General features: G+C 32.5%; 3 protein-coding genes across 5 annotated transcripts; all 3 read left to right on the forward strand.

The window, feature by feature from the left end:
* Window positions 1–1749: 1749 nt before the first annotated feature.
* Window positions 1750–4486, forward strand: LOC122403427 (dynein axonemal intermediate chain 2). The gene is made up of 10 exons (XM_043406951.1): window positions 1750–2179; window positions 2243–2404; window positions 2503–2761; window positions 2833–3086; window positions 3148–3307; window positions 3373–3565; window positions 3638–3773; window positions 3838–3984; window positions 4062–4280; window positions 4364–4486. The coding sequence occupies exons 1-10, from the start codon at window positions 1985–1987 to the stop codon at window positions 4451–4453; spliced, it is 1815 nt and encodes a 604-aa protein (XP_043262886.1). The 5' UTR covers window positions 1750–1984; the 3' UTR covers window positions 4454–4486.
* Window positions 4487–5327: 841 nt separating this feature from the next.
* LOC122400320 lies at window positions 5328–10542 on the forward strand. The gene is made up of 6 exons (XM_043401717.1): window positions 5328–7430; window positions 7550–7698; window positions 7992–8345; window positions 8439–8594; window positions 8696–9144; window positions 9240–10542. Exons 1-6 carry the CDS (start codon window positions 5546–5548, stop codon window positions 10540–10542), a joined length of 4296 nt encoding a protein of 1431 aa, XP_043257652.1. The 5' UTR covers window positions 5328–5545.
* A 2689-nt stretch (window positions 10543–13231) lies between these two features.
* On the forward strand, window positions 13232–17106 carry LOC122403462 (protein disulfide-isomerase TMX3). 3 transcript variants are annotated; one of them, XM_043406993.1, is made up of 12 exons: window positions 13232–13303; window positions 13426–13654; window positions 13967–14024; window positions 14096–14135; window positions 14206–14369; window positions 14436–14619; window positions 14691–14835; window positions 14916–15156; window positions 15233–15425; window positions 15512–15704; window positions 15779–15876; window positions 15962–17106. In XM_043406993.1, exons 2-11 carry the CDS (start codon window positions 13612–13614, stop codon window positions 15811–15813), a joined length of 1296 nt encoding a protein of 431 aa, XP_043262928.1. In that variant the 5' UTR covers window positions 13232–13303; window positions 13426–13611; the 3' UTR covers window positions 15814–15876; window positions 15962–17106. The 3 variants fall into 3 exon arrangements, with proteins under 3 accessions (XP_043262928.1, XP_043262945.1, XP_043262936.1); XM_043407010.1 differs by having other exon boundaries at window positions 13976–14024; XM_043407001.1 differs by having other exon boundaries at window positions 15779–17106.
* The last annotated feature ends 55 nt before the right edge of the window (window positions 17107–17161 follow it).

Genomic DNA, 17161 nt, shown 5'->3' on the forward strand with positions numbered 1-17161 from the left:
TTTTATAATAAACTGTTTAATTTATGTTTTCTTGCTTGAAAGTCTGAAAATGGCGTTGAAGAAATTGCTGCAGGAATTAGTAGAGCATTACTACAGACACAGCAGTTACGAGAAAAGATATCTCTGAAAGTAACAAAAGAAGAGAAACTTTTCAAGCAGCCTACTGTATCTGAAATTTATGATCCTCGTGCAATTGGTAAATATTTATTAAAAATAATATATGTATTATTCAATCGAATTCATGATTATAATCAAATTAGACGATGAAGAAATAAAAAGACTACAAAATTTACGCGTGAGCAACAATAAATTGCGTTCCATCGAAAAAAAGAATACAATTAAAAATAACGAAAAAACAAAGAATGATAATAAACAATCTATAACGAATACAAAAGAATCAACGCGAAATACAAATTTTCTTGTAAGAAATAAACGTAACATTAAAAACATAAAGGAAATTAAGAAACTTAAAAATACCAATCATAAATTGGAAAATAATTCGAAACTTAGTAGTTCCATAAAAAAGGTAATATAATTTTATGGAGTATAAGTTTTTATCATAATTTAGTTATTTCACGTAATTGTTTTATGTATAGGTGAAGGGTATGGAAATTGACAATAAATCTACATCAACATCCACTAATGAATTAAAAAATCTAATACATAAAGTGTCATCCGAATCAAATAATTATACACTTTCTAATGCGGACAGTGCAATGTGTCCATTGCATGGAAATGTAGCATCACATGTTAAATATGAACAAAGTTTTATTACTATGGATGTTGTAGACAGTTTAAATGCATTTAATATTCCTGGAGAAATTATTAAATCATTGAAAACATATCATACATATTTAAACAATGAATTTTCAGAAAAATCGATTGATAATGGAAAACGACAAAAAATGGTCAATATATTTTTAATAGAATTTAATAAAATGGTAAGCGATTCATAGAATAGTAATGAAATAGAAAAAGATATATATATATATATGTACCTATGTATCTACGCGCTAAAATTTCTAATTCTGGTTATTTTAGCGTGTAGATTCAATTTCTACAATATTTACATCTATTTCTGAAACACCCTATATTTATATGTACACACAAACACATATGTATGTATTGTAGGATAAAATTGTACAAGACAAGTTAATAGAAAAGACTCATGAAGAAGCATCATTATTAACTAAATTTATATCTTTATTTAAAAATCTATTCGTCGAAGAAATAACAATATCTAATTTGGTTAATATTAAAAAAGTGTACACCGAATTGAATTGTATGTGGAAAATGTATGATGCAAAAAAAAGTATTAATCTACATATTTGGAAATCAAATATACAAGAAATATTATTTCATAATAACTTTGATATGTCGGAATGGATGTCAAATGGAATTTGGAATTTTGTCTATACCAACAACTTCGAAGGTACCATTAATTCACCGACTTCATTATACATATAAGTAGTATGCTATTCTACTTTGTTTTATTTTTAGGAATGTCAAGGGTACAGTGTATATGTTACAGAAACAAGAAACAATTATTATTGTTCTTTGAAATGATTCAACAATTACAACAAATACAGTATTTTAAAGATTTAATCAAAATCCTTTCAGAAGATTTACTTCCCAGTATGGTAATGGGTTTTGATTTTACAAAACCAGAGTATGTAAAAATATATAAAATGATTTGTATTCTTCACCAGGGTCTAAATCCAAAAGTTCCAATTTTAGTACGAACAGATGTATAAAAATGTTGAAAATCCTTATTAAATAAAGAATTTTACATTAATGCAAACAATTTATACATTTATGTTACTAGTTACTATAGAAACCGGGAAGCACAGATATCTAAGCAATCACACACAACTGAATGCTAATATTACTAAGAATTGCTTTGATATCAGTAGCTAAATAACGTATTAATTTGTGAGTAACAATAGTGATTATTATCCTATATTTGAAAACAGTATTTTAATCTATGTATATAAAAAGTATGAATTTACAATACGCTTACACAAAAAAACGGATACAATTTGGAAAACAATGCAGTCTTTCAGATTTCCAAAAAATAGAAGTTGATATCAAACCGCACATAGGGTATACGAATAATTATATTCATGTAGATCCTGCCACACATGGAACTCAATGTGGCAAAACATATTCTGCTCATGAGGTATAAAGCCATGCTAGTATTTTGTATAATTACATTAATTATTACATATTGTTATATCATTAGGTAAACACAAATACTGCAACGTTCAAAGATAGTAGTATGTGTCATTCTGAAGGTGGCTGGCCAAAGGACTTGAACGTGAAAGACACAGAACAAATAGTTAGATATAAACGTAAAATAGAAAAGGACGAACTGTATATTCATACAATGCTTCAATTATTGCCTGTACATATATTTTCTTTTATATTATTTGTCTACAAGAGAAATATTTTGTTATAAATCAATGTATTAATACATTTACTAATATTTACAATTATTTTTAGCCAATAGAACATTGTATATTACAAAACAATACTTGTAATATTTATGAACAGTACTTCAGTTACATGGAACCAATTTCATTAACACAAAAAGCTTATTCACGTACAGTGAATGTCTATCGTGATGTTTCGTCAATAAAGAGACAAATAACACACCTTTCCTGGTCGCCAGACCAAGGAAATTACTTTGCAGCTAGTTATTGCAATACAGACTTCAAAAAAGGAGTAAATGATAATCCTGTTTCATATATTTGGAACATAGGTACGTTAAATTAGAGTCACTCATAATATATAAGAAAGAAAGTTGAATAAACATATATCCTGCATTTATAGAAAGTCCAAATACTCCATGTTTGACATTAAAACCATTCTGTCCGATTTTGACATTGGAGTATAATTCTAAGGACAGTAATATATTAGTCAGTGGATTAATGACTGGTCAAGTATCTTGTTGGGACATTAGGAAAGGGTCAGAACCAGTTGAAACAAGTTCAGTAGAATTTAGTCACAGAGATTTATGCAATAAAGTCTTGTGGATAAATTCTAAAACTGGTACAGAATTTTTCAGTGCTTCAAAAGATGGACAGGTATAGCAAAATATGCCAAAAATATGTTATAGAAATAATGAAAAAAAGATATAAACTGCAGATAATGTGGTGGGATATTAGGAAATTACATACACCTACGGAAACATTAGTGATAGATTTATGTAATCCTGATGATCAAAATGTTGAGAAAGCAACTGGAATTTCAGCATTGCAGTTTGAACCATCTATGGGTACACGTTTCATGTGTGGTCTTGAAAATGGTAAACAAACATTTGATATTCATATATTTCTATTTCTATTTTTATAAATCTATTTTTGTGACTAGGCATGGTAATATCGGGAAATCGTAAAGGTAAAACTCCAGGTGAAAAAATTGCGACTAGATTTAAGGCACAATATGGACCTGTGATAAGTCTAGAAAGGAATCCAACATTTGTTAAGAATTTTTTAACCATTGGCGATTGGACAACGAGAATATGGTCTGAAGATTGTAAAGAATCTTGCATTGCTTGGACACCGTAGATACACTTTACATTTCGAGATATATAAATATTATAATTGACCAAAATTTCATTTGAATTATATTTCAGCGGTCATAGGGACTTCTTAATTGGTGGAGCATGGAGCATGACACGCTTCTCTGTATTTTTCTTAATTAAAATGGATGGAACTTTAGATGTATGGGACTTGTTGATTCAACAAGATTCTCCAATCTTTAGTATAAAAGTATGTTCATTTAGATATTACAATTTACATATAATATTTATATTTTTAAAATAACAAATACTAGGTTTGCGATGAAATTTTAACGTGTATACGACCCCATGAACAGGGCCAATTGGCTGCTGTTGCAAATAAAAATGGAACAACATTTTTACTTGAATTTTCAGAAGCATTGACAACTAATCAAAAAAATGATAAGCTTCTACTTACAGCGGTAAATTATTGCTAATTTTATTGTAATTATTAAGCATTAACATAACTTTATTATAATTAAATTATTGTAATTAACAGCTTCTTGATAGAGAAACACGCAGAGAAAAAGTAATAGAGGCTAAAAATAGAGAGATGAGATTAAAAATGAAATCTCTTCGAAATATTAACTTTGAGATTGAAAGCTCAACAGGAAATACGAAGATTGATGAGAAACCAGATTCAAAGTGTCTCAATCTTGGTACTGATGATGCAATGTTGATGAATTGTGAACAAGATTATGAAAATGCTATTACAACAGTGTGTATAATTTTATACAACATTAGAATTGGTGTTTGTTATTTTAATTATAAGATTTACTGTATTTTACTGCATTTTATTAGGAAATAGCAAAACAAGCAGCAATAGATAACGAGGAAATGAACAACAAACACCTAGTAAATGGAATGACCAATTCACAAAATGGTTTTTAAATATATGCATTTACTAAAATCATTAATAAAACCTTATTCAGCTGGTTATTCAATTTATCTTTTTCCTACAATATTATTTTAGAAATATCTAATTTTATTTTATTAATCATATTTTTAATAAAATGATTTTGGGATGGATTGTTGTACTTTTTGAAATCTTTTGTATAGCAATATTACGTACGAATTTCTATAATTAAATATGTAAGACTAACGAGTGTAATCAAGCATAGTATAATATTGAGCTTCGAGTTAAAAATTATGCTTTATTTATCGATTTGTGTCTACCTGCATCATAGCAGCATAGGCTGAAGTTTCGTACGTATTGATATACATGTATACATGCTTTTAATAAATCTTAACACCCGCCATTGGTGTCAACAAAGTATCTACTCGTCCCAAATTTGAGTTATATCTGTTTTCAAAAATGTATCGATTGTAAAAAACGTTCGTGTTTTGACAGAATCATTCTTATAAAACAGTGAAAAGTTGAAAATTACAAAAAGTGTGAAAGATATGAAGGAGAATTCTACGAGAGTATTTTGAAAAAAATAGGAGTAAAAAGTAAAAATTTTAAATGATACAGTTTGGTATAATGAACCAATCGTATCAATTCACATATCAACCAAAGAAATGTTGAGAATGCTAGGTGAACAGTGACATAACCTTAAAGAAACTCTACACAATAATCAGGGAACCGTGGGAATCGGAATGATATTGAATGTATTTGTATAAGAGATAAAAAAAAGAAAAATGCAAGAATAGTTCATGCCGTTGCATTATTATTTGCTTCAGTATTATATGAAACTTTACGAGTAACGAAAATAAAGTAATAAATTAAGAATTTTCTTATAAAGTAAGAAAATTTGAAATTTCGTTTTCAAGCTGTACATAAGCTGCACGCATTACATAAAATATAATAGCATGTAAACTATTTACAGTAACCTATTTTAAATACTTTTTTCGTTAATGAAAATAAGTACTAGCATAGCGTACTTGTTAAAAAGGAATTAATTTATAATTATGTGGCGATGAAATTTTGTACAAATATCATTACAAAGTTCTAATTGAGTTTCTATATCGGATAACGATAAAATGGAATTAGAATTGCGAAATGCACTAACAAAGAAGAAAAAGAAGAAACGATATAACGATGAAACGAACTCGCAGTCGTTCATGATTAATACTAACAAATCTCAATTAAAAAATAGCGATAGCGATAATTCGTCCGAAAATTCTATTTCTGTTAATAAAACGACCGCCAAAGAAGGCATGCAAAAGTCTTTCGAGGTATTTGATAGAAATAAAATGAAGAAATTTGGTAATAAAAATTCAACGAATTTGGAGGAATTTGAAACGAAATCAGTGAATGTTTTCGTTGATATTCATCGAGAATATAAAGCGGAAAAATGTCATGCTGAAAGCATCGAGAAAAATGAAACGGCAGATGAAAAGGCAAAGGCTATAGGTTTAAAGGAGCCTGAAAGCTTTAAAATATTTTCGAGAACAAATACTTTTCATGAGAAAAAAGACGAACGATCGTATATTAATCCGGTCAAGTATCGAGGTCTTAAAGAAGAAGACGATGATATAGAGGTCGTGGAGTCGATAGATTTAATAGAGGAATTTCAGGAATCCTCAATGGACAAACTAGATGAGAAAAGATTCGGAACAAGAAAAAGTAAATCGACTAAGAAACATGCTGATCAATTTTTTGTCGAAGAAAAATTCCATAGCAGAAGACAATGGGGCGCGCGGGAAAGTGAACCGGAAGTACCAAAAAAGTCGTCCCGGAAACGTTGGTCGAAAGATACTTCCGTGTTTCGATTACCAGATGGAAAAGGCAACTCTTGGACGACATCGTCGACGGAGAATGTATTTCCATCGGTTCAAGATTTGGATGAATCAAAACAAAAGTCACTCTCCGGCTTCGACAATGCAGCGTTCGTTTCGGACAACGAAGAGATTCTCCGAATTGAGACTGATCACGAGAACGCGAGAATCGTAATGAAAGAAGTCGTTAACGCATCGAGAAAATCGGATCTCTCGCTAGTCGAAAGGAACATTCCTAAAGAGACGGCTATCACGATAGAAAATTTGGACGTATCGAAAGATTTAACTGTCAAACACTTCGAAAGTCGAAACAGAAATACGGTGCTGGATGTTGAAAGTATCGACGACACGCCTCCTAAAAACAAGAATAGGCATTCTAACGGAAACGACAAAAGGTATTCGGACGATTCGAATACTTTGCATAGTTTAGAAAATGTTACCGTGCAGTCGGATCATCGTTCCTCCGAGGAAGTGTTGATAAAAGATGATCGTCGTCAGTCGATTAAGAAAATAAAACGAACTCGTAAAAAGCATTCCGTCGATGATGAAATTCCTTCCAGTCGACATACCACGTCTACGACCGAGGATGATGACCTGAACGAGAATCGTTCGAGAGAATCGATCGACGAGGACAAATCGAAAAGTTCTGTAGTAAAAAGAAGGAAATCAACGCATACGGAATATCGGTATCGGTCGCAAAGCGGAAGGGACAAAAAGAAAAGCCATCGTAAGAATGTTTCCGATTCTTCCGTGCGTAGCTCGTGCCTTAACACCGAGGCGGACTCGAAGAAGAAGAAAAAGAAAAAAAAGGACACGAAGTATATTCTCGTGATTGTTCACAGAGTGAACACGTTAGAGATCGACTATATAACGAGACACCCGATGGTAAAAGTTCATATCGTGAAAACGGAAACTGGAGAGTATTTGAAAAGCGAATCTAGCAAGAGAGCCTATTTGCAACCAGTAATAACAGGGAAATTTGACTTTAAAGAAAACAGATCCATAGTGCCTGTATGGGAAGAAGAATTAGTGTTCGAACACAATTTCGAGACGCTGTTGAACACCGATGGCGAGCAAATCGTAATCCTTTTCGAGATCGTCGATCTGTTGAGTTTCGCCGAGGCCAGTTTCAACTATGACAAATTCGGCAAGTATCAGCATGTAATGCAGAGTAGGGGGAATACTGCTTATGGGATTTTAATATATTTAACTATTACACAGGTCTTTTTTAAATGCCTTCAAAATAATTACATTGGTGTTACACAGGTGCCGAAGGTTGTTGGCATAAGATTGCATGGGCTTTTCTGCGACCCGTGGGAAGGAATAATGTCTTTCACGTCAACAAAATGGTCAGATTACAATTGTACAAACCACGGAAAAACGTGAGAAAACTTGAAGGATTTTGTACGTGCGAAGTAAGCGATTACAGTTTTATTTTCATTCATTATTTCAAAAACTCTCTAGTCCTTTCAAACGACCTTTCAGATTAAGGAAACAAGCATATTATACAAGTTGAATCGCATAATGTATACGCCTCTACTATTTTTGTTATCAGCAGACATTTTTATACTTTACATGCTTTTATCTGCATTTAAAAATCAAAAATATATTTTGTTTTTTCGCCTGTGACAACAAATAAGATACAGCTCGTTCCATTTACTAGATTTACTTTGTATTTGGAATTTTTAGCCCTTTATTAATTTATTAGGCGTACACGTGGTGGAAGTCAGGCTTCAGAGAAAAGTATCCTAGCAGTTTATTTGTTACCATGACGTCCATCGAACCGCCTAAGTTAGAACCTGTTTTCTATCAGCAATTATCATTACACGATCTATCCGATGTACGTAGCGAATCACAAAAGGCTTCGACCCATACTTCAGATTCCATAGACTTGCCGAAGTGGACGCGATTGGCTGCGCAGTCATGCAAAGTACCGAACGAAAGTATTTTCGAGACGGACGTTAGTGAAAACGGATGCTTCTTCGTTGCTTTCAGTAATGATGGCAAATATTTGGCTTGCAGTCATTCCGAGGAACACGACTACCCTATCGTTGTTTACGAGGTAAATTATAAATAAAAAAATTGAATAGTATATCTCTATTGAAGTATTAAAGACTATGCTTAGAAAATATGATTATTACTTCCTTGGTTTTAGGTTATCGCGAAGAAGGTTTACGTCCGATTTTCGGGACACAAGACATTTGTTTATTCGCTTCATTGGTCCAACAACGATAAGTATTTGCTTTCTGTTTCATCCGATCAGACTGCACGTATTTGGGACGTCCGGAATCAGATCATACAGCATGTGGAAGTAAGGCTGTGCATCCGCGTATTTGCCATTTCGATTCTGTAATTGTTACTTTAGTTTCTGTTAACAGTAATTGAAATTAAATTCCATTATATTTGTAACAGATGATGCCGCATCCATCGTACGTGTATTGTAGCAAATTTGGCCCTGAGAACTCTTCGATCGTAGCGACTGGATGTTACGATCGGATAGCGCGCATTTGGACGCGAAACAAGAAGTCGAAGAACCGTGATCTCAGTCAAGAATTAGAAGGCCACGAAGGCTTCATAAATTCAATGTGCTTTCAAACGAATAGTAATTTATTAACTGCGGATAGCATTGGCACGATAATTCTATGGACGGTCAAGAGAAATCGTAGTGTGCCGTCCAAAAGGGAATGGCATATATCACGAAAGATAAGGGTCAGAGAAATTGATGGCGTAATAATCAACACGATCGTTTTGCACCCTTTAGAGTCTAGGCTCCTTGTGCACTCGAGGAATAATGGATTGAGAATGCTGGACCTTGCAACTGGCGTAGTATTGCAAAAATACAACGAGCTAAACAATCAACGGTATTTTGTGCTCATAATTTGAAACTCGACTTGATCACTACTTTACTATTATAGAACTTGTTAGGCCTAACCAATCATACGAATGCTCGTTTTAGGATACAATGTACAGCCTGCATCTCCCCGTGTGGCGGCCTAATACTTTGCGGAGGCGAGGACTCCACTTTGAACGTGTGGAATTTGGAGAGTGGCAATCTTCTCGCGAGATACACACTCGACCGGAGTTTTCGTGCTGTGACCTGCGTGGATTATCATCCGTACGATCATGTGCTGGCCTTCTCGACTTTCGGCAGATCGGCGCCAGTAAGAGTTCTGAAATTCAACAAAGACGCAACCGGCGAAGACGTCGGATTAAAAATGACGGAAGATATTAGAAATAAATTGAACAACGACGTTTCAGCGAGATTTTTTAACGCTTCGGTAACACCTAGGGAGAGATCGCGATCGAACAGTAGTATACGAACACCGGAAGAAATTTTAAAAGAGAGAAGCTCGCAACGTAGTCGAAATCGCAAGTTTCATTTTGTCGAATCTCCTAGCGGCGTCCTGACAGAGAACAATGATAAGCACACCGATGCGAAACTAAGGCTACTGCGATTAAACGAAACCGAACGAGCGTTGAAGAGCCAAAGTGCAAACCGATTGTACAACATCATCGAGAAGATCGATCGAATACTATCGAACACGTCGAGATCCTCGGGCGATGTAGAGTCTGGCAGGAACTATCCTCATGAAACAAGCAAGAGTAGAGTTTTAACGAATCGGAACGAGAATACGGAGAAGGGTAAAACAAAGATAGGAAGAAAGAAATCGTTAGAGTATTGTAGCACCGATGATCGTTCAAATTCGTATTTCGATTCGAGTACAGGGAACAGCGTCGAACGCGAAGTCGAGGAATTGAAAATGCTACGAAATACGAAAGCAAGTGACTTCCATACGAAAATGAGATCGAAGAGCGCAAAGGAGAAAAGGAGCAACGATATGCACGATGACGTGGCGAAGACTTTTTCCGACAGTGCAGCTAATTATCGAAAGTCCAAAATTTACGATGAAATCGTAGGAATTAGAAAGCCGGAAAATATCGAAACCAATTTTATTCGTCCGGCGAAAGAAAATAATTCGAAGCAAACAAATTACCGCGGGAAAAGTTCTTTCAACAATAATGGTACCTCGAATTCATCTGGAAGTGCTGAAACTTATATTGTGGAGAAGAGCAACAGCGATGAAGATTCGATGAAATTACTGAGAAACGAAAATTTGATTCAGAGCGATACAGAAAACGATACAAACTTTATAAAAGATTACGAAAGTGGAAGTTCAGTACATAGCAATGCGACATTTACCATCGAAAATGAAATTCCTGTTCCGATGCCTAGACGAAAAAAATCCAGTCTGACGTAATTTTGTTAAATAGGTAGAAATAATAATTGTAGTATATAAATATATTATTTATACACAATATCGTACTTTATACTTGAAAAGAACTGTTATAAAACATATTTTACTTTACTGTTTCTTAAATATTTTTAATAATATCGAGCTACGCTATGTTTTGTAACATTCTAACAGGCAGATCTATAAAAATTCTAATAAATGCTTTGTTCCACAGAAGTTATATCTTTCTACCAATATATTATATTGGATGATCAATTATAAATACCTACGAGACATTTGTGTCTTACAATGGAAGAAAAATATTTTTCATTATGTCTATAGAAAAGTTATAAAACAAACAAAAATTTTATACCATTGACTTCCGTTTCAGAGATGGGGCATTTTTTTGGAGGAATAGCTAAAATTCTTATTAATATAATTATACTCCCATTTTTATATTTAACATATTTTTACATCATCTACATAATGAGTTTAGTAAATGCAGCGTTAACGCTTTATTTCGTGCTCATATTTAAAATAACTGGTATCCATCCAATAACTGTCACATTTAGTCAAACAGACGAAGAAGAGGTATGGACATTTTTGATAAAATAATGTTAACGTTAAAAAAATTAATGTACGTAAACGCATGCGTAAAACTCAATCGTTAAAAAAAAAGATCAGATTTCTTTTCTACAAAAGTTTGTGCTAAATTCGACACCATTTTTTAAATGTCCTGGTTCGAATTCGCGATCACTTTCATTACGAACAATAAAACTATCACACGTGGACGTAATATAACAAGAATAATAATTTCTATGGTATCGAAATGTGAATTTGCAATATTTTGAAGTTTCGACTTTTACAAAAACTCGATGTTTCATCAAGAGTAGAAGAAATATCAGAAGTTAGGAGAATCGATGGTTCATAACTAATTTCGTTACATAATAAATTAAAAAGTGAATCTCGCAAACGAGAGCGAAGAATGGGCGGCATATTGTCAAGATTAGCTGCCATTGCTGTCACCATAATTTTCTGTCCCTTTCTAATTCTATGCAATCTGTATATTCTTTTTATTATGCTCGTTTTTAACATCATATATTCGTTTTATATGTTCCTTTTAATGTTGCTTAACGGGTTCCCCGATAGTACAATTGTCGATTGAGCTTGCGTGAGTGATTTCAAATTTATAATATAAAATGCAACGTACGATTGCGTTACGAAACGAGTACTTTGCGATATTAATTTCAGAATTTCGACGATGTTGAGTCCAATACGGAAACTGATGATATGTTGGAATTAGCAAACCCATAAAATTTTAATTGTATGAAAAAAAATAGAAGAAAAACCTTTAACACCATGCAAATATTTTTTGTATAATGTATAAATAAAGTTAAGATATTTATAAAAAAAGAAACAATTCATATTGATGTTCTACTTACCAATTGTGTTGTAGCGATGATGTTTAATACTCCCATTGCAGTTTACACGTTTAATGGAACTGAATTTCGCTACAATTATTTAATTGTAATATAAGATAAGAAACGAGTAAGCTGGTTAGTAAAAAAATATATCTGAAGGTATTCTCGGACCCGTTGCTTCACTAATTCGAGTGGAAATTATGCACGAACTACGAATTGCTTTAAATTTGCTGTTAATGCATTTTTTAAATCCCCTCTCTACGTACTGCCATACATTGGTGCATTGCATTCGTGTCTCCAAGTAACAGTGGAACACCTGTGAGAGCGAAAAAGACCGACGGTTTGGGACTTTCTAAATCCGAATAAAAAACATACGATCTAATCTAGACTGTCACCACAGTTTTATGCGTATACATACTGAATTAACATTCGCTTTAATTATTGTAAATATATCATTTTTAGCCTTTCTATCTTGATATGATAAAATACACTTTTATGAGGTTTTCCTCATTTTACGGGGTTCAGGGACAACTTTTCGAATATTCTTAGAATTTTTACATATTCTTCGTCAAAATACGCGTTGTTTGCATTTTTAAACATTAAAATCCTCCAATCCGTTCGAAAGCTATGATGTTATAAACATACGCATGAAATTTATACATTATATTTTCGGTAAGGAATTTGTTTAAATTTCCGAAATAAATCGTTTGAAAATAGTTTATCAAATAAGACTATGAAAACTACTTTCAGACGATTTATTTGCTAAGTATTCCATTATTTCAAATAATAATTCTTTAATTTTATTTTGAATTATTGGTCATATCTATCAACAGCAGCCTCCGAGCCAATCAGCAGTCGTCTCGAAGTTGCATAAAAACCGAGCCCCCTGGCGCGTCCGCGGGAGACATCCCTCAACCGTCAAGCAAGACGGAACGAGAAGAGGGACGAAGAATTTCATTCAAGATTTACATTCAATCAAGATCGAAGATGGTCAAGCGAGAAGAGTCAAATTCCAGTTTGAAGAGATCTTTCAAGGACCACTCTTTCAACACGAATAAAATCATATTCTTTTTAGTATAAATTTAACGAGCTGTTTATACTCAATTGTATTAATAATATACATATGTAAACATACATATGTTCATTCATAGGAATAATAGTAATAATTTCTTTTTTTTCAATAGTTAAAACATGATTAGGGGGTTTTAAAACGTGTATTTCTAATACCTGGCAGTCGAGATACGAAATTGTATGTCATTGACCCGAGGACGGACTTCAGCTGTTCGAGCCCATGAAGGAAAGGCTCCCATTCACCTTCTTTATCGATTTTCCAAAGTGCGTGAAGTGCTGACCAAGCATAACATGTGGTTCGTGCGGTAGAATATATGTCGGCTTTCCCCACCACTCCGTTAAACGCTAAGGAAATTCGTCGTTACTAGTGTCGCCGTCGATGGACATAATTATGACAAATCTGGTCATACTGTTTTAGAGGAAGCCGGCATGAAGACTATGTGGCGTTGTAAAACGAAAACATGTTAGAGATATATTGGAAATTATCGTGTGCGTTGTAATTTAACTGCTAAAAGTGTAAACTATTATAAATATGTGGAAGTAAATTATTTGTGCATAATATTTTGCATTAAACGGAAGAGGGTTTTCCTACTTGTTTGCTGCGATGGTAACATTAACAAAATTGGTGCTCATCGCAATCATTTATGGTAAATATGTTTATTTTGATTGTAAGATACAACATTATGTTAACGTTAACTTTAGAAATATACGCTTGTTACTCGGTATAATAATTCATAACCTCGAATGGTATCGATCGATAATTGACCAGTGTCTAGCATGCTTTTAATTTGATTTTAGTTATTAAACTTGTCCTCACCAGTCCGCTTTTATTATTGAAAAATATTTTTGAAGGCATACTTATTATAAATACATTTTAATACGAACAATATGTAGTTATATGTAGTTATACAATATGCAAGTTATTAATTTTTATCTTATGTTATTGTAATATAGTTTAGTGTTTTCAGGAATTTTCACACATGTAACAGCATCGCGTGTACTCGAATTAAGCGACAGGTAAAAATTGATTGAAATTATGTTACAGCACTCACATAAATCTCAATGTTTTAATACATACTTTGTTATAGGTTCTTGGACATTCGTAAAAATGGACAATGGCTAATAATGGTATAAATATAAATTATTAACATATATGCAACAATATTGTACACTAACGTATAATATCGTTCTGTTTTAGATGTATGCACCATGGTGTGCACATTGTAAACGATTGGAACCAATCTGGGCTCATGTAGCACAACATTTACACGCAACATCAATACGAGTGGGACGTGTTGATTGTACTCAATTTACAAGTATAGCACATGCTTTTAAAGTTAAAGGATTTCCAACCATTTTATTGTAAGGATAAAAATGAAATTTATTATTATTATTATTTATTTTATTATTAGTATTATTTATTTATAGTTTAAAAGGTGAGCAAGAATTTACGTACCATGGGGACAGGACACGAGATGAAATAGTGAAATTTGCATTAAGAGTGAGCGGTCCACCTGTCCAAGAAATAACAAAAACACAAAGTTTTGAGACAATTAAAGAAGAACGTGGTTTATATTTTTTGTATGTTGGAGAGAAATCTGGTCCATTATGGGTACTATTGATATTTAATTTGACATATAATATATTAACAAAAGCTACGACTCACAAAATTATTATATTCAGGAATTCTATCACAAGACTGCAGATGCGTTCCAACCGCATGCATTTTTCTATCAATCGCATCCAAACATTGTTAATAAACATGCTCCTGAGGGAAATGTTCCGGCATTGTTTGTTTATAAAGAAAACTCGCATTATAATTTTACTGGTAAAATTAATGAAACAGCAAAACATTATTGTATCTGTACGTATATAACAATTAATGTTAACATATACTTTGTGATATAGGTCATACTACAAATGACATAGAAAAGTTAAACGAAACATTGTATAAGTGGATAAATGCAGAACGTTTCCCTACATTTCCAAAAGTAACAAGAGGGAATATAAATCAACTTTTTTTAACAAATAAAAATCTGGTTTTGGCAGTAGTAGAAGAAAATCAGTTAGAGGAAGTACCACCACATATGGCACAGTTCAAAGATATGATAGAATCTATAATTAAAAGCAAACGAGAAAAGTATCACGAGTAAGTTATGTTGTAATAATTTTTATATTACTTGCTTCAATTAGGATTTAATTATAATCATTATTTTTTTAATCAGCCATTTTCAGTTTGGTTGGATAGCTAGTCCTGATCTAGTCAATAGTATAGCAATGATGGTCCTACCATTGCCAAGTTTAATTGTTATTAATACTACTACAAATCATCATCACATTCCCGAGGATGAAGCAGAAAAACTAACTCCTCATGTTGTAGAGTTTTTTCTAGAACAAATTCGCAACGAAAGCGCTCCGGTAGATAAAAAAGCTATTCTTGTTTTATGAATATAAATTATTCCGTGAAATAGAATGGAACTTAATAAAAAAGTGTAAATTTACAGCGATATGGTGGAAACAGTTGGCTTGTGCATGTTTACAGATCATGGTTTGAATTGAAAACAACTCTTACTGCAATGTGGATAGGTAATCCTATCTTGACAATGGTCTTATTTGGTTTACCAGCTGGATTTTTGTCATTGATATGTTATGGCATTTGTTGCCCAGATATTTTAGATGCAGATGACGAAGAAGAAGGTAAATTTATGTGCTTTCTTTAAAACTTATATATGTATTTATATTTTACATTTTTGTAATGTCTAATTTTGCAGAACAATCAGGAGTGAATCATATGAAGAAAGATTAAATAAAAAACAATTTAGATCATTATTATTTCTACGATCTTTGTGAGACTTTTAATGATACGAAGGTATATATACTATTACTTTACATTGTACAATTTTTAATTATATTTAAATAAAATTTACTGATGTAACCTTTTACGGACGTAACAGACGAAGCTTTCGCTGCGAAGGCACGCTGTTATCTAGTTAGAAACCTGATCAAATGATGGTGGGAGAATAGCTGGTATTGGGTCTCTTGTAGTTATTGCCAGAGAAGTTCGTCACCTCTGATTTAAACGCTGTCCGCAAAGGGTTAAGAAACATTTCAGTTGTCAACATTTTGTTCACACAAGTATAGAAAACTTGTGTGAAACATTCCAACAGCCACTTTCATAGCGAATATAATTCAAAAGTTGTATGAATTAGATAGAATAATGAATAACCCTTAAAAGGTGATTAATACTGGCTACTGCACAGGCTATGGGACTTGAATTTTTTACCTATAATGTATTGTTTCATGTATATTTCAAAATAAGCTTACTGCGTTAGGTACTGAATTTCTTGATTCCTGGATTTTTTTAATTAACACTAATATGCATACAAATGTGAGAAACTATTAAAAAAATAATATATCAAATAATATTAATACAAAGGAAAAAGAAAATAGATTTACAAAGTACGAATAAATAATAGTTATTCTGTTCCTTTACAAAACACAAAAAATATTAAATATCCATTATATGTATATATGTGTGCGTACTATATTTCTAATAGGTGATGTATTATTCCAGGTTTATTATCGTATTTTACGTTTTATTTTCTTCTTTGTATTTCGATGATTGTGAATTGATTTTTTTGTGTTTTATACTAAATACTGGTAGAATAAATCTTAGTAGTCAAAGAATATTAGGATGGAAAATTTTTAAGCGGGTACAAAGCATAAGTATCACGCGTAGAGCAGTGAAGCCAGACTTTCATAAATTTGGATTAAAAAAGATCCAGGTACCACTGGATAAGGGTTAAAATAAATCTTAGCTAAATGAAACGTTTACCAGACAATACAAATCATACGATTAAACGAGCTTTTTTAAATCATACGGAAGAATTTGTTTTGCATTATAACTTTATGTAATTCAAGTATGACATATACATGAGATTTGCGAAAGAATGTGAATATTGAATATGATTTTGTAACTGTACTTAGACAGTGATGTACGTTTTATTGTATAGATGTAGTGAAAAAATATATCAAAGGTTTACATGAATCAGTATGTAAACTTTGGGTGTTCGCTTTAAAGCATGAAAATTCTTTTTTTTCGGAGATGGCAAACTATTATGCATTTTAAATGTGTATTTACTTATATTTAATAA

The sequence above is a fragment of the Colletes gigas genome, unplaced genomic scaffold, assembly GCF_013123115.1.
Source record: "Colletes gigas isolate AHSC1104 unplaced genomic scaffold, ASM1312311v1 Colletes_gigas_Sc00002, whole genome shotgun sequence".
Classification (NCBI taxonomy): Eukaryota; Metazoa; Arthropoda; class Insecta; order Hymenoptera; family Colletidae; genus Colletes; species Colletes gigas.